This window comes from Gobio gobio (genome assembly GCF_949357685.1).
Source record: "Gobio gobio genome assembly, chromosome: 8".
NCBI lineage: Eukaryota > Metazoa > Chordata > Actinopteri > Cypriniformes > Gobionidae > Gobio > Gobio gobio.
In genome coordinates, this window is record NC_137114.1 from 10,916,691 (window position 1) to 10,939,051 (window position 22,361).

Here is a 22,361-nt window from a genome sequence, read left to right on the forward strand (position 1 = left end):
CACAACCCCTACCCCTAAACCTACCCGTCACACACACTCACACAACCCCTACCCCTAAACCTACCCGTCACACACACACACACACTCACACACTCACACAACCCCTACCCCTAAACCTACCCGTCACACACACACACACACACACACACTCACACAACCCCTACCCCTAAACCTACCATCACACACTCACACAACCCCTACCCCTAAACCTACCCGTCACACACACACACACACACTCACACAACCCCTACCCCTAAACCTACCCGTCACACACACACACACACACACACACTCACACACACGTCTGGTTCACTATCTTTATGGGGACTCTCCATAGGCTTAATAGTTTTTATACTGTACAAACTGTATATTCTCTCCCCCTTACACTAACCCTACCTCTAAACCTACCCATCACACTCACACACACACACACTCACACAACCCCTACCCCTAAACCTACCCGTCACACACACACACACAACCCCTACCCCTAAAACTTTCTGCATTTATATATTTTCAAAAATGCTTATTCTGTATGATTTATAAGCTTGTTTCCTCATGGGAACCTCAATTTATGTCCCCACAGTGACACGAGCCCCCATGAGTCTGTGTGCCTTCAGGGTGAAGTCCCCACCTGGATAGAAAAACATGAACACACACTCACACACACACAGTTTGCCACAGTATCATCTGATGCTGTCCTTTTCTGGACAATGTTCCGTTTTCAAGTAATAATAGTAAAAAGAAATGATCTTGCTTGCTTATGTCTTAGTCTCATTATCAAAAAACAACGACACTATAGTATTTTGGGTTAGATTTACTTTTTTATGGATTGTTACGGTGCAATTATAAAAATACCCCATGCCTCTTAATACTTTAAGTTCGGGGTCTCTGCAATTTCCAGTCTCAGTCTTTTGAGCCTGGGATGAAAAATAAAGAAGAAAAAAAGGCACAATAAACTCAATAGACCCTTTTCACAGGCTGTGATGACGCGTTTCCGCAAATCTAGTAAATAAAGTTTTTCATATTTTAATTTTCAAAATGTAATACACATTTATAACGCTATATATTATGTTATATTATATTTTTTCAGTAAATGGCAAAAACGTCTGCGGGGATTTCTAATACAATCTTTCTTTCTTCTGGCCAACGGAATCTCCCTATATTTTTTCCTCTTTTGGAAAGTCGTGGAAACTATCACCAACTTTTTTTCTTTTGCTATCTGAGCCGATGGAAATGCAAAAATTATATTTGCTGTTGTCTCCCGTTCACTAAGTTTACCCAATTAATACGACTTCTGCTTCTGAGACCCACAGAAATGTTCTTGTGTGCTTGTGAATGTATTGTGTATGTGCACAAAGTTTGGGTTCAGTCAGATGTTTTATTTTTTTTAAATAAATATTTTATGCTCACCAAGGCTGTGTTTGTTTTTTGTAATCAAAATTACAACAAAAACAGTAATATTGTGAAATATTATTATAGTTTTAAATGACGGTTTTAACTGTGATATGTTTTAAAATGTAATTTATTCGTGCAAAGCAGAATTTTCAGCAGCTAAATTTTACGCCAGTCTTCAGTGTCACATGATCCTTCAGAAATCATTCTAATATGCTGACTTTGGTACTCATTTATTATGGTTGTGCTGATTAAAGCTACACTGTGTGATATTTTCCCCCATCTAGTGGTGAACATGTATATGACCATCCAGTGAATATTAGTTTCTCTTCCTCTCAATTCCGATTTCGTTTTAACTCCTACGGTGGCCGATTTAGTCCAAGATTAACATGGCTTCCAGTTCGACCTCGTCCACATTGGACACGGTGCCATCGAGTGTTAAAACGCCAAAGGCGAAGCTTGAATTTACGGGTATGTCCCTCTTTGGCTAATGTACTTTCAAGATGGAGGGGCAACATGGCGACCGGCATTCGAACCCTCACCCGTATGTATTTACAATGGCATATTATAAACTTACGAGAATACTTTATTAATTGAAAGAAGTAAATATACGTTAATGAGCACATATATTTTTGAAAGAACTAAGTGTTTTTAGCTAAGAATAAACTAAAAAGGTTACACAGTGTAGCTTTAATACATTTTTTCAAGATTCTTTGACTATTAGGAAGCCAAAATAAAACAGCATTTATTTGAAATTAAATAAACTTTTCAACAGTAGTGTATATACGTATAAAGAATAGACACATTTTTTTGCAAATATTATGTGCTAGTTCAAGTTTACCTGTATCAAAGCATTAACAAACATGATAAACAATGCTACTACAGCCGCTGATCATGTACAGTAAAGCAGGCTGAATATATGTCCAGCATTTGCCGTCGGCTATTAAGAAACAGAACTTTTGTGACATGAGAACATTTGAGTACACTGAATCCTGCAATTATTACTGTTCCGTACTTTAAACATGTATATCAATGAATTAATGAGACTCAACGAATGGTTATTTAATGTAAACACACCCACACAGCATCTGCATCATTATTCCCATGAAGACCAGCTGTCTTTAACCGCTGTCATTTTTGATTTCCACTGTAACTCTTTACGCTTGTAATGCGTCATCAAGTATAAGAGCCCTTTTGAAATCTCTTGCCCTCATGGAACTCCGTGAGCAAAACTGTATAAATGCGCTACACCCTTAAAAACAGCAATTATGGGCGATCCGTGAGAGGTGGAGAAATGAGTGGGAGCACAGGGTGCTGAGACGCTTGGTGTCTTTGCGTTATTTACAATGGAGTAAATTTGTTCTTCTGTTGCAGGGAAACCGGAAACATCAAAGCTGGATCAGAACATCTGGTAAGTTGTGCTTCTTTCCTGAATCTTTGATATCTGCATCCAAAATGAATGTTCAGCAATTGCCTTCGAATACCTCGAGCTGGCAGAGAGGTCTTTCTCTGACTCCCACTCGATTACCTTGGTTTTCATAACTTTTACTCTTTCGTTTGTCCCATTCCATTTTTTACATTTCCTCTTTAATTTTCTGCTTTTGTCTTTTTTCTAAAAGGTGTTGTTTGTTAGATTTCCCCCCTGTTAAAGGCAATTCAGAAAAAAAAGTACACAATTCACCAGTGGAGTGTGTTTTGATTTGTATCCTCAAGCTGTTGAATTTTCAGTTGCGTGTAGACTGGAACAGTTCACACACTCATGTCAAGCACACATTACCTCTGAACACATCTGGAGAGATCACAGTGTCTTCCCACTTCTACCTTCCTGCCTCCCTCTCTCTGGATGTAGGGCGTGCTGTTGGCCCTTAAAATGAGCCCTAGGGAGGGTTTAAAAATGTAACGTCCAACATTTCCTGGGTTTTCTGCAGCCTTTCTAATATAGGGTCAGAGTGCCATGCACTGGAGTTAAAGGGATACTTTTCTCCTCCTGGGTGGAACTGAGTTTCCATTTCAATTTTTTTTCTAAGGGATGAATAATGGAGAGAGGTCACAGCGGGGTCCTGACTCTCTGAATGTACACTCACCTCCCTGAGCTCCACACCCTGAATATTAAACGCATGCCTGGCCCTTTAAGGGTCACTCCACACACCTGACCTTACTCCTTATCAATTATCATGCTAATATTCTAAAATCAAATCTTTATCACATATTCCCGCCCATTCGTTCTCGAGATCTCTCACTGTTGATCCTGCTCAGAAGCGAAGGCATTAGTGTTTAAACGGGACATTGTCAGTGTCATGTGGTACATGGGGCGGCTAGTGTAACCTGACCCATAATTTTGTGGACAAGCATAGACACTGTCCTCTTCACTATTAAAGTTAAGCGATTTCTGAGAAACGCTGTTGAAAGAGGATCATACTGAGCAGCACAACACACATGTAGCCAATCAGCAGTAGGGGGCGTGTCCACTCATGATGGGGGAGGAGAGTGAGCCAATCAGCAGTAGGGGGCGTGTCCACTCATCATGGGGGAGTAGAGAGAGTGATATTTGAAGAAAGACTGTAGAAAAAGAGGTTGCTGAGGGACATTATAAAAGAGAAAAGTTTAGAGGAATATCATTGGAAAAACAAGGGCTATGATCAGGAAAGAGCTTTAGGACCTGCGCTAGTATTAGAAAAGCTTTCCAGAGCTAGAGAGACCTAAGATGGAAGACCTGAAATGGTCTGAAAATATGTATTTTTCAATGGCCAGTTATTACCAGTTTATTACCCATGTTTTAGATGTACAAAAAAAGTTATTTACCATTACTAGTCCTATGCCCAATGCTGAAGTGCTAATTAACTTCAACCAAGTCACAGTAAGGTTCAAATTCAGATTCTCATGATGTGAATGGATAACATTCTGCTATTTTTGGTGTATCTCATGTTATAATTGCAAAATAATATTAATAATCCACAACATTTCTCCTTCAAAACATGTTTTGTGCCAGTTGTTATAGTCATTTTTGTAAATAAATTCTATGTAGTTAGAAATGGCTCATTCTAAGGTAATAAAAAACATAACAGTTCATTATTTAAAGCCCTTATACACCACTGAAAAGATAGTTATGTATATGTGACCCTGGACCATAAAACCAGTCAATTTTTTTTAAATAAGCTTTCCATTGATGAATGGTTTGTTAGGATAGGACAATATTTGGCCGAGATACAACTATTTGAAAATTTTGAATCTGAGGGTGCAAAAAAATCGAAATATTGAGAAAATTACCTTTTAAAGTTGTCCAAATGAAGTCCTTGGCAAAGCATATTACTACTACTAATACTTTTTTTTATATGTTTACGGTAGGAAATGTACAAAATATCTTCATGGAACATGATCTTTACTTAAAGGATTAGTTCACTTAGTTCACCAATTGAAAATGTCCTGATATTTTATTCACCCCAATCTCATCCAAGATGTGTTTCTTTCTTCAGTCAGTCGAAAAGAAATTAAGTTTTTTGAGGAAAACATAATGGACCAAAATGTTGAATGTCCAAATCAATGCAGTTTCAAAGGAAGGGCTTCAGAGGCTCTGTACGATCCCAGGCGAGGAATAGGGTCTTATCTAGACAAACCATCGGCCATTTAAAAAAAAAAAACGAATATACTTTTTAACCTAAATTGCTCATCTTGTGCTGCTCTGCGGCTCACCGCGGATTGCGTATTCACGTTGTAAAGGTCACGCTAGACGTAGGCGGAAGTACCGCCCCAAGCGAATGTGCACGGACTAATACAAACCCCCCTTACCAAAAACACTCCATCTTCAACCTCAAAATCGCCCGACATTGTTGTTTTACCTTTTTTTGCTGAAGGGCGTTTGTATTAGTCTTCGCACGAGTGCTTTGTAAACACGGGGGCAGTACTTCTGCCTACGTCTAGCGCGACCTTTCCAACGCGATTACGTAATCACTGGCACGTCGCAGAGCAAGATGAGCAATTTAGGTTAAAAAGTATTTACAATTTTATTTATTTTTTAAACGACTGATGGTTTGGCTAGACCCTAAAGACCCTATTCCTCTGCTGGGATCGTGCAGAGCCTCTGAAGCCCTTCCTTTAAAACTGCATTGATTTGGACCTTCAACATTTTGGTTGCCATTTAAGTCCATTATGTGGAGAAAAATCCTGGAATGTTTTCCTAATCCTTTAATATCTTTACTTAAAGATTTTTGGCATAAAAGAAAAATATATCATTTTGACCCATACAATGTCTTGTTGGCTATTGCCACAAATTTACCAGTGCGACTTATGACTGGTTTTGTGGTCCAGGGTCCCTGTCAATAGATCCTTCTAAATACTACACACTGCACCTTTAAGGTGCACTTGTTACAGCACCCTTGTTATGTCCTTACTATATGATTAGGGTTAGGATTTGGTTTAGGGCTAGTTGTAACTATGCATAATACCAACACTAAGTACATAACAATAATAATGCTTTATTTATATAGCGCCTTTCAAAAACCCAAGGACACTTTACATAATATTGTGAAATAACACCAATAATACAAATGTACAATCAGGGAACAACAAAGTGAACAGGCAGTCAGACGGTGATCATTTAACATACAAGACAATAACCAAAATAAGTATGGACAAGTTAACAAAACATGTTGTAAATAGATGAGTTTTGAGTTCAAAGTGAGGAGGTTTTGGGGCAGCTTGTTCCAAAGCTTAGGAGCTGAAATGCTGAACGCTCTTCCACCAACAGAAGATAGTCTGAACTTGGGTAGTACAAGCAAATTCTCAGAATGTGATCTAAGTATACAGGCAGGGACAAAAGGGTATTCATTCAAATATAGGAAGACATGTTTAAAATAAAATGTCACCAATTACTATTATCTTTTTAGTTTTTGAATTGCACACTAGAGTCAAGTCTTTCAAGTAACGTGACTTACAGTAGTTCAGTATCCTGTTAATGAAATCAGCAGTAATGCACACCGTTTCCAGAAAAATGAACCATTTTTATAGATTTTTGACTGTGCGTCACAGGTTAATGTGTAATTAACTTGTCTTCATTTGTAGAGAGTGATGGACAGATGTAGAGGGAACAGAGCATGAAAGGAAAGATTGCGCCGGACTGATGGAAGGAGAGATTTGACTGAGGAGAGAGTGAAAGGGGAGGAGAGTTTATGAGCGCATCCATTGATCTACAGCTGTATAAAAGGCAGAGTGAATTATTGAAAAGAAGATTACATGCATAACCCTCTTGAATCAATACGTCTGTTTGAAAAGGGTCTCTGTGCATGGCCAAGCCTAGAGAGTAGAGACGCTATCAAAGCATCCAACTTTTTTTTTTCAAATGACAAATTTCGAAGCCTGCGTAGTCTCACAAACACACACAATACATATAAAAGTTGTCTTTTCATAGTTTCTCTTTCTCTGATGAAAATGCTAAATTTGTTGATTGGGTCGTTGGCCATGTCACACCGCGAGTGTCTTGACTGGGTGCATTAAAGATTGGTGGTATTTGCCAGATTAAAACATTTCTACTGTGCCAATCTTTTTTGTATATAAACCGTTACATTTTAAAGTTTTGCATCCGGAACCATACAGAATGAGTTGCTCTGTTTTCTGATGCAGTCCTGTCTCGTTCAACTGCTCCAGTTCGGCATCATCTTCTGATATTTCCTAATATAATAATTAGTGTTCACAAAAGGTGAAATAGTATTTATTTGTGTGTATTTGGAGAACATAAAATGCTCGCTTTGAAATGAGCCTCAACAAGATAAAGGCGTTTAAAATGGCACCTCCACCGCTGAATCTAATTTGAGATCTGATTATCGTAGACAAATTTGATCAACTAGAGAGAGTTAATTTTCTGAGAAACAATGCTATTTGTGTTTTGTAAAATATGCAGATGCACGACTCTACTCTACTCGTGTTCAGCTGTAGGTTTCCAGAGAAATTTGAATATGTGAATATTGTACCTGAGAATTTATTGTTGACTTTATAAAAGCTGCTAGATTGCATCCCGCTCGTCAGACACCAGGTGCCGCAATATTTTATTAAGATTTGTGCCGACGAACAGAAAGTGTGCGCCCCCCGCAGCCCTCCCCTAAAGGCGTACGCATTCACCCAGTAAACATGAGCCATAAACAGCCCCGCATTTACAAGCTTCAGATGTACCAATGTGAAAAGATGCTGGCAAACTTTACAAAGTCTAGATGGAGGCGACTTTGTAAAACTTTTCGTAGCTACTTCTAATCTTGTGTTCCCTACCATTAGCTCCAAAAATATCCAGTTGCTGAAACATATCGAAGAGCATCTTGATTTTGCCGAATGGGGAACACTGTGGTTTAAATGGCAGATATCATTTAACCCTTGCTCCCCAGAAAATTTCAGAGAATAAAAAGACAAAGCAAAAATGGATAAATCTACTGAATATTATAACCGTTTCATTTCTAAATGTTTCTCTCCTTTCTATCCTTTCTTGCCGTATACATTCCACAATTGTATATGTTTGCTTTGTATCTTTCTAGTGGGTTTCTCTCACTATAGTCCCCTTTATCTCGCTCACTGGAGTTGTAAGGCGGTATTCTTAAGCTGCTTACACACATTTATTGGGAAAGTTGCTTATACAAATAATTTTTAATTGAAAATATTCTTCTTCAGGTTTATACATCCAACATTAAACAATATGTCGAATTTATAACGTCACACTTACTATTTATCTAAGTTTAACTGTTTTTTCATACATAAAAATATATAGATGGACTTTAGGAAGGGGGTCCATCATATTTGGGGGTCCTTGGCGTCATAGAGTTTGAAAACCCCTGGGCTAGACAGTAAAGAAGTGACTCTTGACAACTTTTGGCATTCATCGAGGTAGTCGCCGTGCCTCCCTCTATTTATTGTATTCTCGTTTCTATCTTGCCTCAACTTCCTTAATCTCATGTCCATCAGCTTTAAAAAAATAAATAAAGAAATGATATTTAAAAAGGATTTCCCCCATGGGTTTTAGCTTTTGAGGCCTTGTTTATATTTAATGAATTATTTATGGTCGGTATTAGGACAAGCGATTGCGAGAAACAGCTCTGTTTCGGCTCTGCCAGATCTTCTGGTGCTTAATAATAGATTTATCCCATAACATCATCAAAAGCACCTGTCTCTCTCGAACAGAACGAGGGAAGATCAGGGCTTCAGGAATCAATAGAGTGTCAGAAAGCCGGCGGCGGCGTCCAGGCACCCGTCCGCATCCATGGCCCCCGTCTCACTCCCTCGCCTCCCGTGTTTGCCAGTAATTTGATTGTGGGATAAAGAGGTGATCTGACAACACCTCACCAAGTGTCAGCTAAATGAAAGCCGAGGAGCTGCGCGAGTATAATTTGCAAGCAGATTTACATGCTTATTACACTAATGATTTCATCAGATTGGAGGTGTCTGGGAGTCTGCCACGGGCCTCCGTCTACCTCCATTTGTGAAATAAGCTGCTTTGCTAAATGATGGAGTCATCAGGCTGACCTTTAACCTGACGCCTGCCCAAACATAATTGCATGTCATACTGATAGAGGGGACGAGCGCGGCTTTCATATCCCGCTGCTTTATCTCTTTCTCCGTTAAGATTCTTTGCTCTTTGCATGGATCTCGCAACAGGAGTGCGCAGACGAAGACTAGCAAAAACAACAACAAAGAAATATTGCATATCCATTTCCAAATGATGGTATATATATATATATATATATATATATATATATATATATATATATATATATATATATATATATACATAACTGGTCCCTTACTGTATACACATTATCTAAATGGTATCTCTGAATGTCAAGGGCATAAAGGAAATTAAATCGGAAAGTGCAGATAGAGCAAAGGCGATTTTATCTCCTGATGATTGCAGTTTTGATAGGTATTCCAGTGAATTTCATTTTCTCCGGATGGCGAGGAGATGAGTTAGCCGCCACATTTGTTCATTTTTCTTCTACATGATTTATGTGGGTTGAGTGTGAGCCCAACGCCCAGCCTTCTCTGGCTGTAACACGCACACACACACACACGTGTACTAATACACACACGCACACGTGCATGTCAAAAAAGTCTATTAATACAATTGCCTTCCATTTTGGCCCGGCTCGTGTGTGTGTGTGTGTGTGTGTGTGTGTGTGTGTGTGTGTGTGTGTGTGTGTGTGTGTGTGGGGGGTGTTTGGGGGGGTGGGGGTCTGTGAATTGTGCGTTTGAAGGCGAGGACCGCCGCGGTGAAACCTCTGTCATCACTCACGCTTGTTTACATTCTAAATACGTAATGAAATCTTGTTGGCAATAATCAAGGAAATAAAAGTTTGGGAAAATTGTAAAAGTGGTGAAGTTTGAGAAATGAGCGTCAGGCGGCTAAATAACATTTTGGGGCAGGAAAGCTTATTATTATGCAGCGGCAGTGCCTACTGTAGACACAAAGATGAACAGCCTCTGCTTTCCTAAATGCTGTTAGCGCCGTCCTGAAGTATGGCACATTGTAAAAAGGCCTCCGATTTCATATTGAGATTATATTTAAAAAAGATATCCATACACAACATTATATTTTATAGACGCCCGGCCCAGAACTCCTGATATGCAGTATTTGTTATAAATATATAAATAAACATATTGCACTGGAGCCCATCTCTACCCTGATCTTATAGACCTGGATATTAAAAACGGAATATTGCATTTTCTAGGGGGATCCTGTAACGTAATGCTGCAGTCTATATTTATTTATTTATTTATTTATTTTTAGGTTAAGGAATGGGGCAGAGGTTGGAAATAACAAATGAAAAATGACTATAAATGAGTATGAAGAAGTCAGATGAGATGAGATGAGTACAGTAATGAGTAATAGAATAAAGTCTTTATATATATATATATATATATATATATATACACATACTAGATATAGTATATTGCCGTTCAGAAGTTTGGGCTCGGTAAGATGTTCTTCTGCTCACCAAGGCTAAATTTATTCAATCAAAAATGTAAAAACTGTAACTGTAAAAAACTGTAATATTGTGAAATATTATTACAAGATCTGTTTTCTATGTGAATATATAGTAAAGTGTCATTTATTCCTGTGATCAAAGCTGAATTTTCATAATGATTTGCTGCTCACGTAACAATTATTATCAATGTTGAAAACGGTTGTGCTGCTTTGGATTTGTGTGGAAACTGTGATAATTTTTTTTCAAGATTCTTTGAAGAATAGAAAGTTTAAAAAAAACGCTTTTATTTGATTAACTTTTGATGCAAACGGTATTGTGTGTATGTATGGGCTCTTTTTATTTAAAAAGGTAACTTTTAAATGAGGAATCAGTCACAGTGATCATACAATATATATATATATATATATAATGTTACTCAGTTGTATTCCTTATTTTTTACTCAAGGACACGGGAGTGTTTGGGAATCGTAGTAGTATTGGAGGCCGATTGCTTCTTGTTATGTTTGTTTGAAATTTCATGGAGATCAAATGCAAATATCAGTGCTCGGGGTTCATGGAAAACACAATCCCAGTGCAGCTAATTGAGATTCTCCGACCCCTGCCCTTCGAAAAAACGAAAGGGAGTAAAACAAAAATGTCTAAACACCACTACTGAAGTGTGAGCATCCTTCAAAACGTTTGACTTTTTCCTGCTATCCAGGTCTGGATGAACAGAGGAGGAATCTGGGTCTAGACAGTAGAAAGACAGCGAGTGAGGCAGAGGCCGCTGAGCGGCGTGAATGTGAAGCGGCGGGTGCGGTAATTGAGATAATTGGTTTGGCTCAGTGTTTATGCGCGGACGGCTGTGTGTGAGCGTGTGTGTGTGTGTGTGTGGGGTGAGATAGAGACGGCTCCAGGACCGCTCAGTGGGACTCTAAAGCCCATGAAGCCTGGACTCATCATTTCTCTGCTGCACAAGCTAATTCAAACTGTATGCACCACCGGTCAAAAATGACTTCTGTGTCACATGACCCTTTAAAAATCATTCCAATATGTTGATTTGGTGCTCAATTATTAATCATAGTTATTATCAATGTAGGAAACGTAATATTTTTGTGCAAACTGTAATACATTGATGAATAGAAAGTTCAAAAGAACAGTATTTATTTGAAAGAGATTTTTTTGTGACATTGTAAATGTCTTTAATATCAATTGAATGCCTCCTTGATGAATACAAATGTTTTTAAGTTTTTTTTTTACAAATCCTAAACTTTGATGATAATCAGAGCAGCACATCAGCATATTCGAATGATTTCTGAAGGATCACTCCATTAAAGTGTTCTGTCATCATGTACACGCATAAACTTTCCTCCTCGTGTGTGTGACCTTTCTTCTGCAGTGAAAGTCAATACAGGGTTTAAATGACAAGAGGATGAGTGAATTATTGGAAAACTATCTCTATTATTTTGGCTGTTGACCTCGGTTCAGAAAGCCAGGGCTAATAACTTTATTGAATACTTTATTCTCTAAACATCAGTGAGATTCTATGGGCTGCTTTTCCACACACTCTAAAAAATGCTTGCAAGTTGGGTTGAAAATGGACTAAACCAGCAATTGGGTTGTTTTAACCAAACATTTAACCCAACCGCTGGGTTAGTCCATTTTCAACCCAACTTGGGTTATTTTAAACCCAGCATGATTAAACCTTTTGGAGAAGCGCTGCAGCACGGCACCATTTTTTTCCTCTATAATTTCTATAACTATTTCCTGCAGGATTTCGAGCTTCAGCATTAACCGGTCAGTTCTGTTCGTTAGGATGCCGCATTGTGGGTTATAACTAGATTGGATAGTATTCCAAATCCAATAGAGATGTGGGCGTCAAACAGTGTTTTGTAGCTTATTTGTATTATATCTGTGTCAAATTTTATCAGCTCGCTCTCTCTCTTATTGCTCAGCGTTTGCCAGAATGAGGCCTGTCTCATAATTTGACAAACTTATCTAATTATTAATCCGCCACCCATTTGTCATCCTTTGAAACTAATTATATTTTTCTTCATATTGATGCTCGTTTTTCCCCCCTTTTTTTTTCCTTCTCGTCTAAACACTTGGTGGTGTAATATCACCGGACACTTGCCTCGGGGTCACTTTAAACAAATGCAAATGCAATGGTAGAAATTTCATAATAAACTGTAACTAAGATGATTGCCCTGCCAGCTATTATCCTTCCATTTAAGTCGTGTGATCCGTCTGTTCTTCCGCCTCGTTATTGCGGCATGACTGGATGTTATTGTAATGGCAGAGAGAATAGAAGATGGGTTTGAATGGGAGGAGAGGGGGTTTATCTGAACATTCAATAATCCTTCCTTTATTTCTGTCGGCTTGATTGATGCCCCGAAACAGTCTGATATGCTTCTGATAACAATATAAAGGAGGGGGGGGTGGTGGGGGTAAGATGAGCATGCTCAAAATACACCACAGAGAAGAGGAGCCCGTGTTTTTTTAAAAGTTATCGAAGGCGAGGTGTCAAAAACAAGCAGATTTCCAAGAAGAGCTTGATGTGTTTGTCATCTAAGACACAGTGGAGTGACAGTTTTACATTAAAGCGGGTCATTATATTTCCCTGTCATCACCCCAAATGACATTTTTAGAAAGTGACACCTTTACAGTTTGATAAATCAAATTTATGCTGAATAATGTGCGTTACTGCTGTCAGCGACACCCACATTCTCCGATGAGCTACGGTGAGCCTTGCAGGATCCACATTTAAATTTCATCCTATTAGCATTTAATTTCTCTGTAATCCTACACACCTTCATAACACCAACACACACCAGGCTTTCCTGCGTTCGAGAGCAATCTATAGCCCTTTATAACTTCCTTGCCTCATCATTCTTCTTTCTTGACAATTAAGAGGGTGGAATCTAATAGTGGAGATATTGGAATTATATCCGAGCCCTCTTTCAGTGCCACAGTGAAATCTCAACATGTTTAGCCCTCGTGCGCATGTTTACACACGCACGCACACACCCTCGTGATCTGCTGGGATTTATTGCCATTTGTACATGACTGAAGATGTGATCTCGTTGAGGAAATTATTCTTTTTTTAAGCCCTGCCACTGTAGCTGCTTTCTTAAATGCTCCTGGTGTATTTGTGTTCTGTTTGACTGTGGAGGTTGGAGTTGTGTCTTATTATCTTGTTTCCTCCTAACCCAGTGTTAACACGATTTCATCATGACTTCCTCTGTCTTTCCAGGCACCTTCAGAACAGGCCAAAGCGCGACTCCAGCTGGTGCTCCAAGCTGCAGGTACGACCACTTGGTCCCTTTTCTTAAAGGTCCCATGGCGAGGATTTTTTGTATTATTATTTTATAATGTTTCCTGAGGTCTACATATATTCTTAGTATGATTTTTACATCATAAAATGTCATAATTTAGAAATAAAAGGCATTTTTCTATCTTGATTTTTCTGCTGTGAGACCTCAGTGTAACCGCCCACTGCTGTGATTGGCTGCTCTGAGACCTCAGTGTAAACGCCCACTGCTGTGATTGGCTGCTGTGAGACTTCAGTGTAAACGCCCACTGCTGTGATTGGCTGCTCTGAGACCTCAGTGTAAACGCCCACTGCTGTGATTGGCTGCTCTGAGACCTCAGTGTAAACGCCCACTGCTGTGATTGGCTGACATCTTTGCATTCGAAATGCGTATTACATGTGGAACCCCTCTCGAATACTTTTACTATGTTTTTTTTACTATTACAGCCGTCGAGATGAACAAATCGTGAAAGTGTTGATTATTTTATGATCTATTCCCATCACATGAACGGCTGCAGTGATGAGCGTTGAGTTCACAGACAGTCTGTTGATCGTGTGAATGCTGTGATTTCGTCATTGCAGCGGATTTTCTCTCACAAAACGCTTTCACCACAACTAACAGCAAACACGACATCGATATGAATACAGTAAGAGCTTCGTTGTGCAGCATAACAGCGTCATTCATTATAACGGCAGATTGGGCAAGTGTGCAGATACACTCGCGACGTGTGATTGACAGATACGAACATTATAAAGAGTGTGTTCTCTGATCGCTCTCTGTAGTTTAACACACTTTAAATAACAGATTTGTTTCATGCTACTAACAGAAACGATTGCGAAGTTGATCGTTTAGTCACTGGCTTGATTCACTGATGCATGAACAGTATTAAACGATTTAGAAAGAAAGTCTGAGTGAACTTGAATAATTAACATCAGAAATCACTGATCACAGATCAGGCATTAATGAACACTGTTACTCACTGTTTGTGGCGGTGCTGTCGAATCCATATGGTAAAGTCTGTTTGTAAAGCCTGTGCTGACATTGCGACTAAAATAAACTGAATCCATTTCTCCAAATTCTCTGTGTGGGCAAAGCAGAGGAAGGGGAGGCAACTGTTCCCCGTATGACGACATACAGGGAAGATTCCAGATCGGCCCGTCTGAGCTTTCAATTCCCCAAAGGCAGGGCAGGACACCCAGGGCTCGGTTTACACCTATCACCAAATCTAGCCACTGGGGGACCATAGACAGGCTAGGGGAACTCATATTAATGTTAAAAAACCTCATAAAGGGAAATTTTCATGTCATGGGACCTTTAAGACTTTCATGTACTGAGCCTTTAGATATTTCATCCCTTAAAGCAGCACTAGATAATTTTTCAACCTAACTCTTGTGATGATACATCGACTTACAATAGGTTGAATGACACGTCTGCCATAGCCTGACGGGGTCTGTATCGTTTTTAATCGTACTTTTAAACTTCGGGTTTCGGGTAGTAACCCCAGAACAAAAAGAACTACAAAATTCTACCGCTTTACGGCATATACGTCACTTCCACCACCACTTCCTTAAATTCGGATGTGCGAGCCCAACTATCATTTGTTTGCCGGATGTTATTGTCATGGCCGAATGATTACTGCATGTGTTCAGATGTGCAGGATACAGCTCAGCACACGGCGATGGGTGCTGTATCCCACAATTCAAATGTGTTTGAACTTCCATTTCTTGTAAGAATGAACCAGAAGTGGACAAGATTTGAACATCTGTTTCTTAACCAATTATTGGATTGAGCTGCCGTAATTGGAGACATGAGAACTAGACGACAGTCTCTGAATTAAACATGCAACCTTGATAACAGTTCAGTGTAGCCTTCTACATTTTGAAACATTTACTGATCGGCTTCTCATATACAGTATATTTAGGAAAAAAGTAGTCAGCATATTGTACAGACTGTGCAGTAAAAAGTAAGCCAACTTATGCAGAATATGACAAAACAATATCTAATTACTTGCTAATTAAATACATACATGCATAATCCATCAGTCTTTCTGCCAAAAGGCCTGGAAAGTAAATACATTTTTATTTTATTATATGAATTATATTATATTATATTTAGTGCTGGGCAATCGACTAATCACGTTTAATTGCATCCAAAATAAAAGTTTATGTTTACATAATATATGTGTGTGTGCTGTGTATAACTATTATGAATATATAAATACACACATAAGCATGTATATATTAAAAAAAATATTTGCATGTATTTACTGTATATATATATATATCGTTTATCTTGAAAATAATATAAATATTTTATATATAAATATAACATATTTTTCTTAAATATATATATGCGTGTGTGTATTTATATATTCATAATAATTATACACAGCACACACACATATATTATGTGAACTTTAATTTTTTCATAGAATTAAAAATAGCGTCAATTCTAGCCAGCATAAATGAAATCCATTGCATTTGACTCGACATGAGGCCAGGAATTCAGAGAAGTACATTTGTAGACCATACGGCTCAAAAGTTAAGCAGAAACATAAGTGAAACCCTACATTTAACCATGGTTTACATTGACCTTTTAATGTGCGCCACATTCACAGCTTTTTACCATTTGGTTCTGACCAGAGACGGTATATAGCAGAGACGGGCCACTTGTGTTACAGTGAATGGGAGGAACTGACTGTCCCAATATGGCGGCTCTAGTAACAGAAGTCCCACCGTCCAAATAAAAGAGCCATTCACTTTTAGTAATAGTCTGTATGTTATTGTGTTAATTGTAACACAAGTCTTTATGACAGTAAATGTGCAGTAAATTAGTTTTATTGCCGATTTGAAATATGTTATTGAAATGTGAGCTTGGAAAGCCTTTTTAATTACATGGTTAGGTTTTTTATATTTTTCATGTTAGAACGTTCTATAAGATGCCAAAAGCAAACAAGTAACAGTGCTGATGTTCACTGATGTAATGCTACTGAAGAACCTCAGTTGGCCATATAGTGATTAATCTGTTCTGAATCTGTAAAATATCGGTGTCCGGGACGCCGTGAGCCCAGAGACTGTAGTGTACACTGTGAGTTTATGAACGCTTAATTTAAATGTGTGTGTTATGATTAAATAGTGCTCATAAACGGCTGTTGAGATGGTACTCTCGCTTGGACCTGGAAACAGCATTACTCACATCATGGATTACGAATGACTGGAAAAGTCTGAAAATGTATTGCATATAAAAGAGTGTGAATCCTGAAAAACATTTAGTTGTTTATTAGAACAGAATTATTTTAATTGTAATTATATTGCCACTCCTAGTTTGTGTAAATAAAACGTTCAAAAAACAAGCAGCTTTGTCATTATGGCAGAAATATCTTCACCTATGAGGGCCTTTGAAAACTTGCAAGATGCAGGGCCTTGGAGTCATCAAGGTTTAAAACAGGTGTAAAAGACTGAAATGAGTAAAATATGCGCTCACTGATATAATCCAGTCGGCCTGCCATTTTATATCAGTCATTTTTCCTGGTTGGAGGCTTCAGTAAATATTTAGTTTACACATAGGGTTACATTTCAGCTATATTTAATGGTGCAACGCTCAAATATGTGGAAGTGTGTAAACTGTTTCTGTGCTCATTTACCCCACAACTACCCCGTTGTACAATTGGCCCCAGATCGTGTCAAGGGCGAGAGAGAAATATAAGCAGAAAAGTCACAAGCCAGATCACAATGAGGTAATGAGGAAGAAAGATGGACGGTGCAGTTTTCATACTGTATGTGAAGAGGCCGTTCACACAGATGCAAACAACGGCCCCTTTAAAATCACAGACAGGGTGGAAAATAGTCATGACTAAGCTCAATTAACATACTTTTTATGATAAAAGGGATCCTAAGCTATTTCAACAGCACGCACATGTGTGTTTTGCAGCCCAGAACACACTCTCAACGTGTCCAATGACAGAGTCAAAGTTCTGTTTCATCGTCTGAGCCCTGTATGCTCGCTTTTGTGGGCTTTGATTATGCAGCAGATGTGACAGAGTGCTATTACTTTTTAAAGTGTGATCCCTCTGTGTGTGTGTGTGTGTGTGTGTGTGTGTGTGTGTGTGTGTGTGTGTGTGTGTGTGTGTGTGTGTGTGTGTGTGTGTGTGTGTGTGTGTGTGTGTGTGTGTGTGTGTGTGTGTGTGTGTGTGTGTGTGTGTGTGTGTGTGTGTGTGTGTGTGTGTGTGTGTGTGTGTGTGTGTGTGTGTGTGTGTGTGTGTGTGTGTGTGTGTGTGCGCACATGCAGTGACCCAGCTGTCAGTCGTACAGGAAACATATTAAAGGGACCACATGCCATACATCATCTAGGAACCACTCACCCATCAGTCCTGGCAAATACACGCACACAACCACACACACTGCTGCTAGTAAGAAGAGACAACTCCCTGAATACAAGAAAATGTTGAACAAGAACACAGGACCCACGATTTTTAAAGGAAGTATTAGTGACAGACAGAACGATGTGGAAGCAGTAGTCCTGACACCAGCACTCATAAATACAAATAAAAGAGCAGAGAGCATGTGAAACTCAATGGAGAGAGTTGCTGACAGACACGAGTTCTCTCCAGCATGTGTTCATTTCTTGTGATTCGCACAGAGCGCATGTGAGTTATTGTTATTTATTGGTCTCTGGTCAGTCAGCCCAAGTGTGGCCCCTGTTGTGTTTCGCAACATTATTACAACGTTAAACCAATAAACTGACACAATCGTCAGCATGTCTCAGAAAATCAATTTTGTTTATCCCTAAAAAAAAAAAAAAACCAGGCTGAAATGCACATCTACACTAATGCATGTTTTGCAGTGACGAAATATTCAAATCTCATCCAGCATTGTTCATTCTGTCACGAATGTTCACGCAGACAGCAAACACACTGTGTCGGTACTTAAACGTTCTGCTCCCGAGATCTCAGGACATATTCTGTTGAGTCACACCCTTTTTATGAGGTTCAGTTGAGTAGCAATTGATCAAATAACCATGTAATGTTATACAGTTGTGGTCATAAGTTTGCATACACCTTGCAGAATCTACAAAATGTTCATTATTTTAACAAAATATTGCATGCTTTTTTTAATTATTATTATTGTACAAACCCAAATCAGAAAAAGTTGGGACAGTATGGAAAACGCAAATAATAAAAAAAGTGATTTCTAAATTTACTTTGACTTGTATTTAATTGCAGACAATATGAACACAAAATATTTCATGTTCTGTCTGGTCAACTTCATGTCATTTGTAAATATGCATCCTTTCCTGTCATTCAGACCTGCAACACATTTCAAAAAAAGTTGGGACAGTAAAGCATTTACCACTTTGTAATGTTGCCATTCCTTTTCACAACACTTAAAAGACGTTTAGGGACTGAAGACACCAAGTGATGAAGTGTTTCAGGTGTAATTTTGTCCCATTCTTCCTGCAAACAAGTCTTAAGGTGGGCAACAGTACGGGGTCTTCGTTGTCGTATTTTGCGCTTCAAAATGCGCCACACATTCTCTATTGGAGACAGGTCGGGACTGAGGCAGGCCAGTCAAGTACCCGTACCCTCTTCCTCCGCAGCCAGGACTTTGTAATGTGTGCAGAATGTGGTTTTGCATTGTCTTGTTGAAATATGCATGGACGTCCCTGGAAAAGATGTCTTCTTGAAGATGTCTACCCTGAATAAGCATTTTCACACAACACATGTTTATGTGCAGTCCAGAAGATGAAATTATAGCTGAACTTTACCGTACGCTTGAATTGAACTTTACACATACGCTTGATTCTTAATACTGTGGGCCCTATTTTAACGATCTGAGCTCATGGTCTCACTTTTGTGTCCACTTTTGCTAGTTTAACTACAGAAAAAAGCGGTCATGCGCCAGACACATTGTATCTCATCTCTTAATGAGTCATGGGTGTGTTTTGGGCGTGACGTGCAATAAACCAATCAGAGTCTCATCTCCCATTCCCTTTAAAAGCCATGGTGGATTCGCTATTTACATGGCCGAATTTGCGAGCGGAGAGACCGAACGCTTCTCCAGAGAGGAATCATTGTAATATTAATATTTATAAATGTGTGTGTGCTGCTGCGCATCCCTGTGTGTGTAATAAGCAGAATGTTTGCGCGTTGTGCACCGCCTATAGGCTCACATTACTATCGCGCCCTTTAAATAACACAAAAAATACTGCGCTATTGACTTTAGAGCAGGTTTTTGTTGGTCAATGGCGCAGTCGTTTTCAGTTCCTCAAAATAGCAACACACCAACAATGCTCCTGAACACACCTGGTTTTCAGACCAGACGCCCATGGGTGAACATTTTGTACCTTTGCTATTTAAACAACGTGTCGCTGGACGTGAAAATGAGAACTGCGTCGGGCTGAAACTAGCAGAAAACAATTGCGTCACACCTGGCGTCACATTGCACCGGGATATATATATAAAACTGGTAATTAATTTATGATGTATCTAAAAAAGAGATTGCATGCCAAGCATGTTTTTTATTTAAAAAAAGAAAAGAAAAAGTTTGCTAGTATTTCGGTGTGTAATCCCTTACAAGTACTGAGGGTTTTTTTACACCCCTTGAAGCGTTGATTCATAACTTAGCAAACATGTCATTTGTGTTTTAAAAAAGTGTGCCTATATAGTTATAGTTCTGGTAATATTATATTTACACTGGAGACCTTTGAATATTGAGTTAGACAGTACTACACTATATTATTATCAGACTGGAAGTGTAGATCTTGGTAAATTAATTCATTTTGTGATTTTCTAGAAGTTTAAAAACTGTTATGGGGACAAAAAATAAATATGATTTCAACTTACTTGAATGTATATTTTTTTAGCATTTTAATTAAGTAATGCATATAATAATATGAATGTTAATTATATGAATAATAATTTATCAATTTAAATATCATGTGGCCCCCTTGGGAGTTTGCTGAGGCCCCTATAGTGGGCCCCGTCCCCCGGTTGAGAACCACTGGCTTTGAGGACTTTGCCCGCTTCACACCTGGCCAGTCTTGACTCTGTCTCTGCATATATTAACAGAGGCATTCAGAATTTGCTGAATGTTCTTTGTGTATCTCTCTCTGTATGTGTAACATCGTAACTGGGAATGTGTGCGTGTGTGAGATCAGGTCAGAGCGTGTGTGTAATTGATAACTAAATGTGATGTCACAGCAGTTCTGACTTCATGCCCCGCTTTGTTTCTGTGCATAGACCCGCCTGCTCATTCTTCGTCAAATGTAATGTTGTAAAATGAAGCATATCGGCTTATATTGTTTAGTGATGATAAACAAGCGAGGACCACTGACCTCCACCCCCATCTCTCTCTCTCTCTCTCTCTCTCTCTCACGCTCTGTGTCTGTGATAGAGCAGATGTTGGTGGTTTTGGAATGGTAATGTCGTCTAACTGAGAGCCCTGCCATGCTTTAAGCCCTCTGTTCCTCTGTACCCCCGCCAATCGCTTCTTTCCAGCTTTTTCTCTCTATTCCCTCGCTTTCCTTTTTCACCGAGGTCTCCTGAGATCTCTAAATCCTGCCCCAGCGCTCTAAGCTGCCCCCTCCTCCTGTCCATGTGTGGGAGTGTGTGTGTTGATGGACTCTGCGAGTGTGTGTGAAACAGATCATCCCAACGTAAGCTGCTCACACTCAATAGTGGAGGGGCCCCGACAGACCTGTAATGAGGTCCCTTCTCTCAGTCTTACGCCGGTCCCTCGCCCTCCAGGGGCCCTGACCCCCCGCGGGCTGCCCTCTCAGAGCGCCCGATCATTGTGGCCATGCGTTTAAGGCTCGCTTCCTACTCGTCCCACCTAAAGAGCACACACGCTAATGTGTGTGTACAAACATTTTAGGCTCAATAACTGCCAGTTCGTTTTGCTGCAAAGGATAATGTAGATAGATATACACACTCTGTGTGAGGGCTTTCTGAAGGAGCCAGGAGATTTGATCATTTGTGCCATTTCGGCTTTATTTGAGTAACTCCATAAAAACGTATATATACACTACCTGTCAAAAGAAAGACTTCTTATTATGATCAGTGTTGAAAACTGATTATGCTGCTTAATAATTTTAGTGGAAACGGTGAGACATTCAGCGAGCAGAGATCCAATGTGACAGTCAAGACATGTATGTTACAATAGATTTCAACACTGATAAGAAGAAGAACCATTTTTAATAATTGAGCAGCAACTCGGCATATTAGAACGATTTCTAAAGCATCATGTGACACCGAAAGACGAAAGAAAATTCAGCTTTGCTATCATCACAGGAATAAATGACATTTTAAAATGTATTCGAATAGAAAACAGCACTTTTAACTCAATAATATTCCACAGTTTTCACTGTATTTCTGAGAGACCGATCTTTCCAAAACGGTAAGTATTTATCGGTAAACACGTTTGAGCTCCGCTTCCGACACATCTGCCACGTTCTCCACATCTTCCGACATTAAAGTACTGACAGGTCAAAGTGCATCAAAACTGAAGCACCGTCCTCCATTTGTGTTCTTTAAATAAACCCCTTCAGTCACAGCTAATTAGAGACTGTCACGCTTGTTTTGTTCGTCCTCTGCTGAGTTTCTGAGTGTTATTCTGCAGCCCCTGGTGAGAGAGAACAGAACGCCAGCACGTTGGGCAGCTTATACAAAATGCAAGCTGACTGATTTTTGCCGTAAAAAGCAGCATTAACTGCCCAGACTGCTG

At 39.2% G+C, this 22,361-nt stretch overlaps 1 protein-coding gene across 1 annotated transcript in view; it reads left to right on the forward strand.

The window, feature by feature from the left end:
* The window catches only part of rsrc1 (arginine/serine-rich coiled-coil 1), a 208,676-nt gene that overhangs the window by 109,643 nt on the left and 76,672 nt on the right, over positions 1 to 22,361 (forward strand). Inside the window, exons 5-6 of the mRNA XM_079823893.1 lie at positions 2,770 to 2,806; positions 13,584 to 13,635. Of these exons, the coding sequence (XP_079680019.1) occupies positions 2,770 to 2,806; positions 13,584 to 13,635 (89 nt within the window). The remainder of the gene's footprint in view (positions 1 to 2,769; positions 2,807 to 13,583; positions 13,636 to 22,361) is intronic.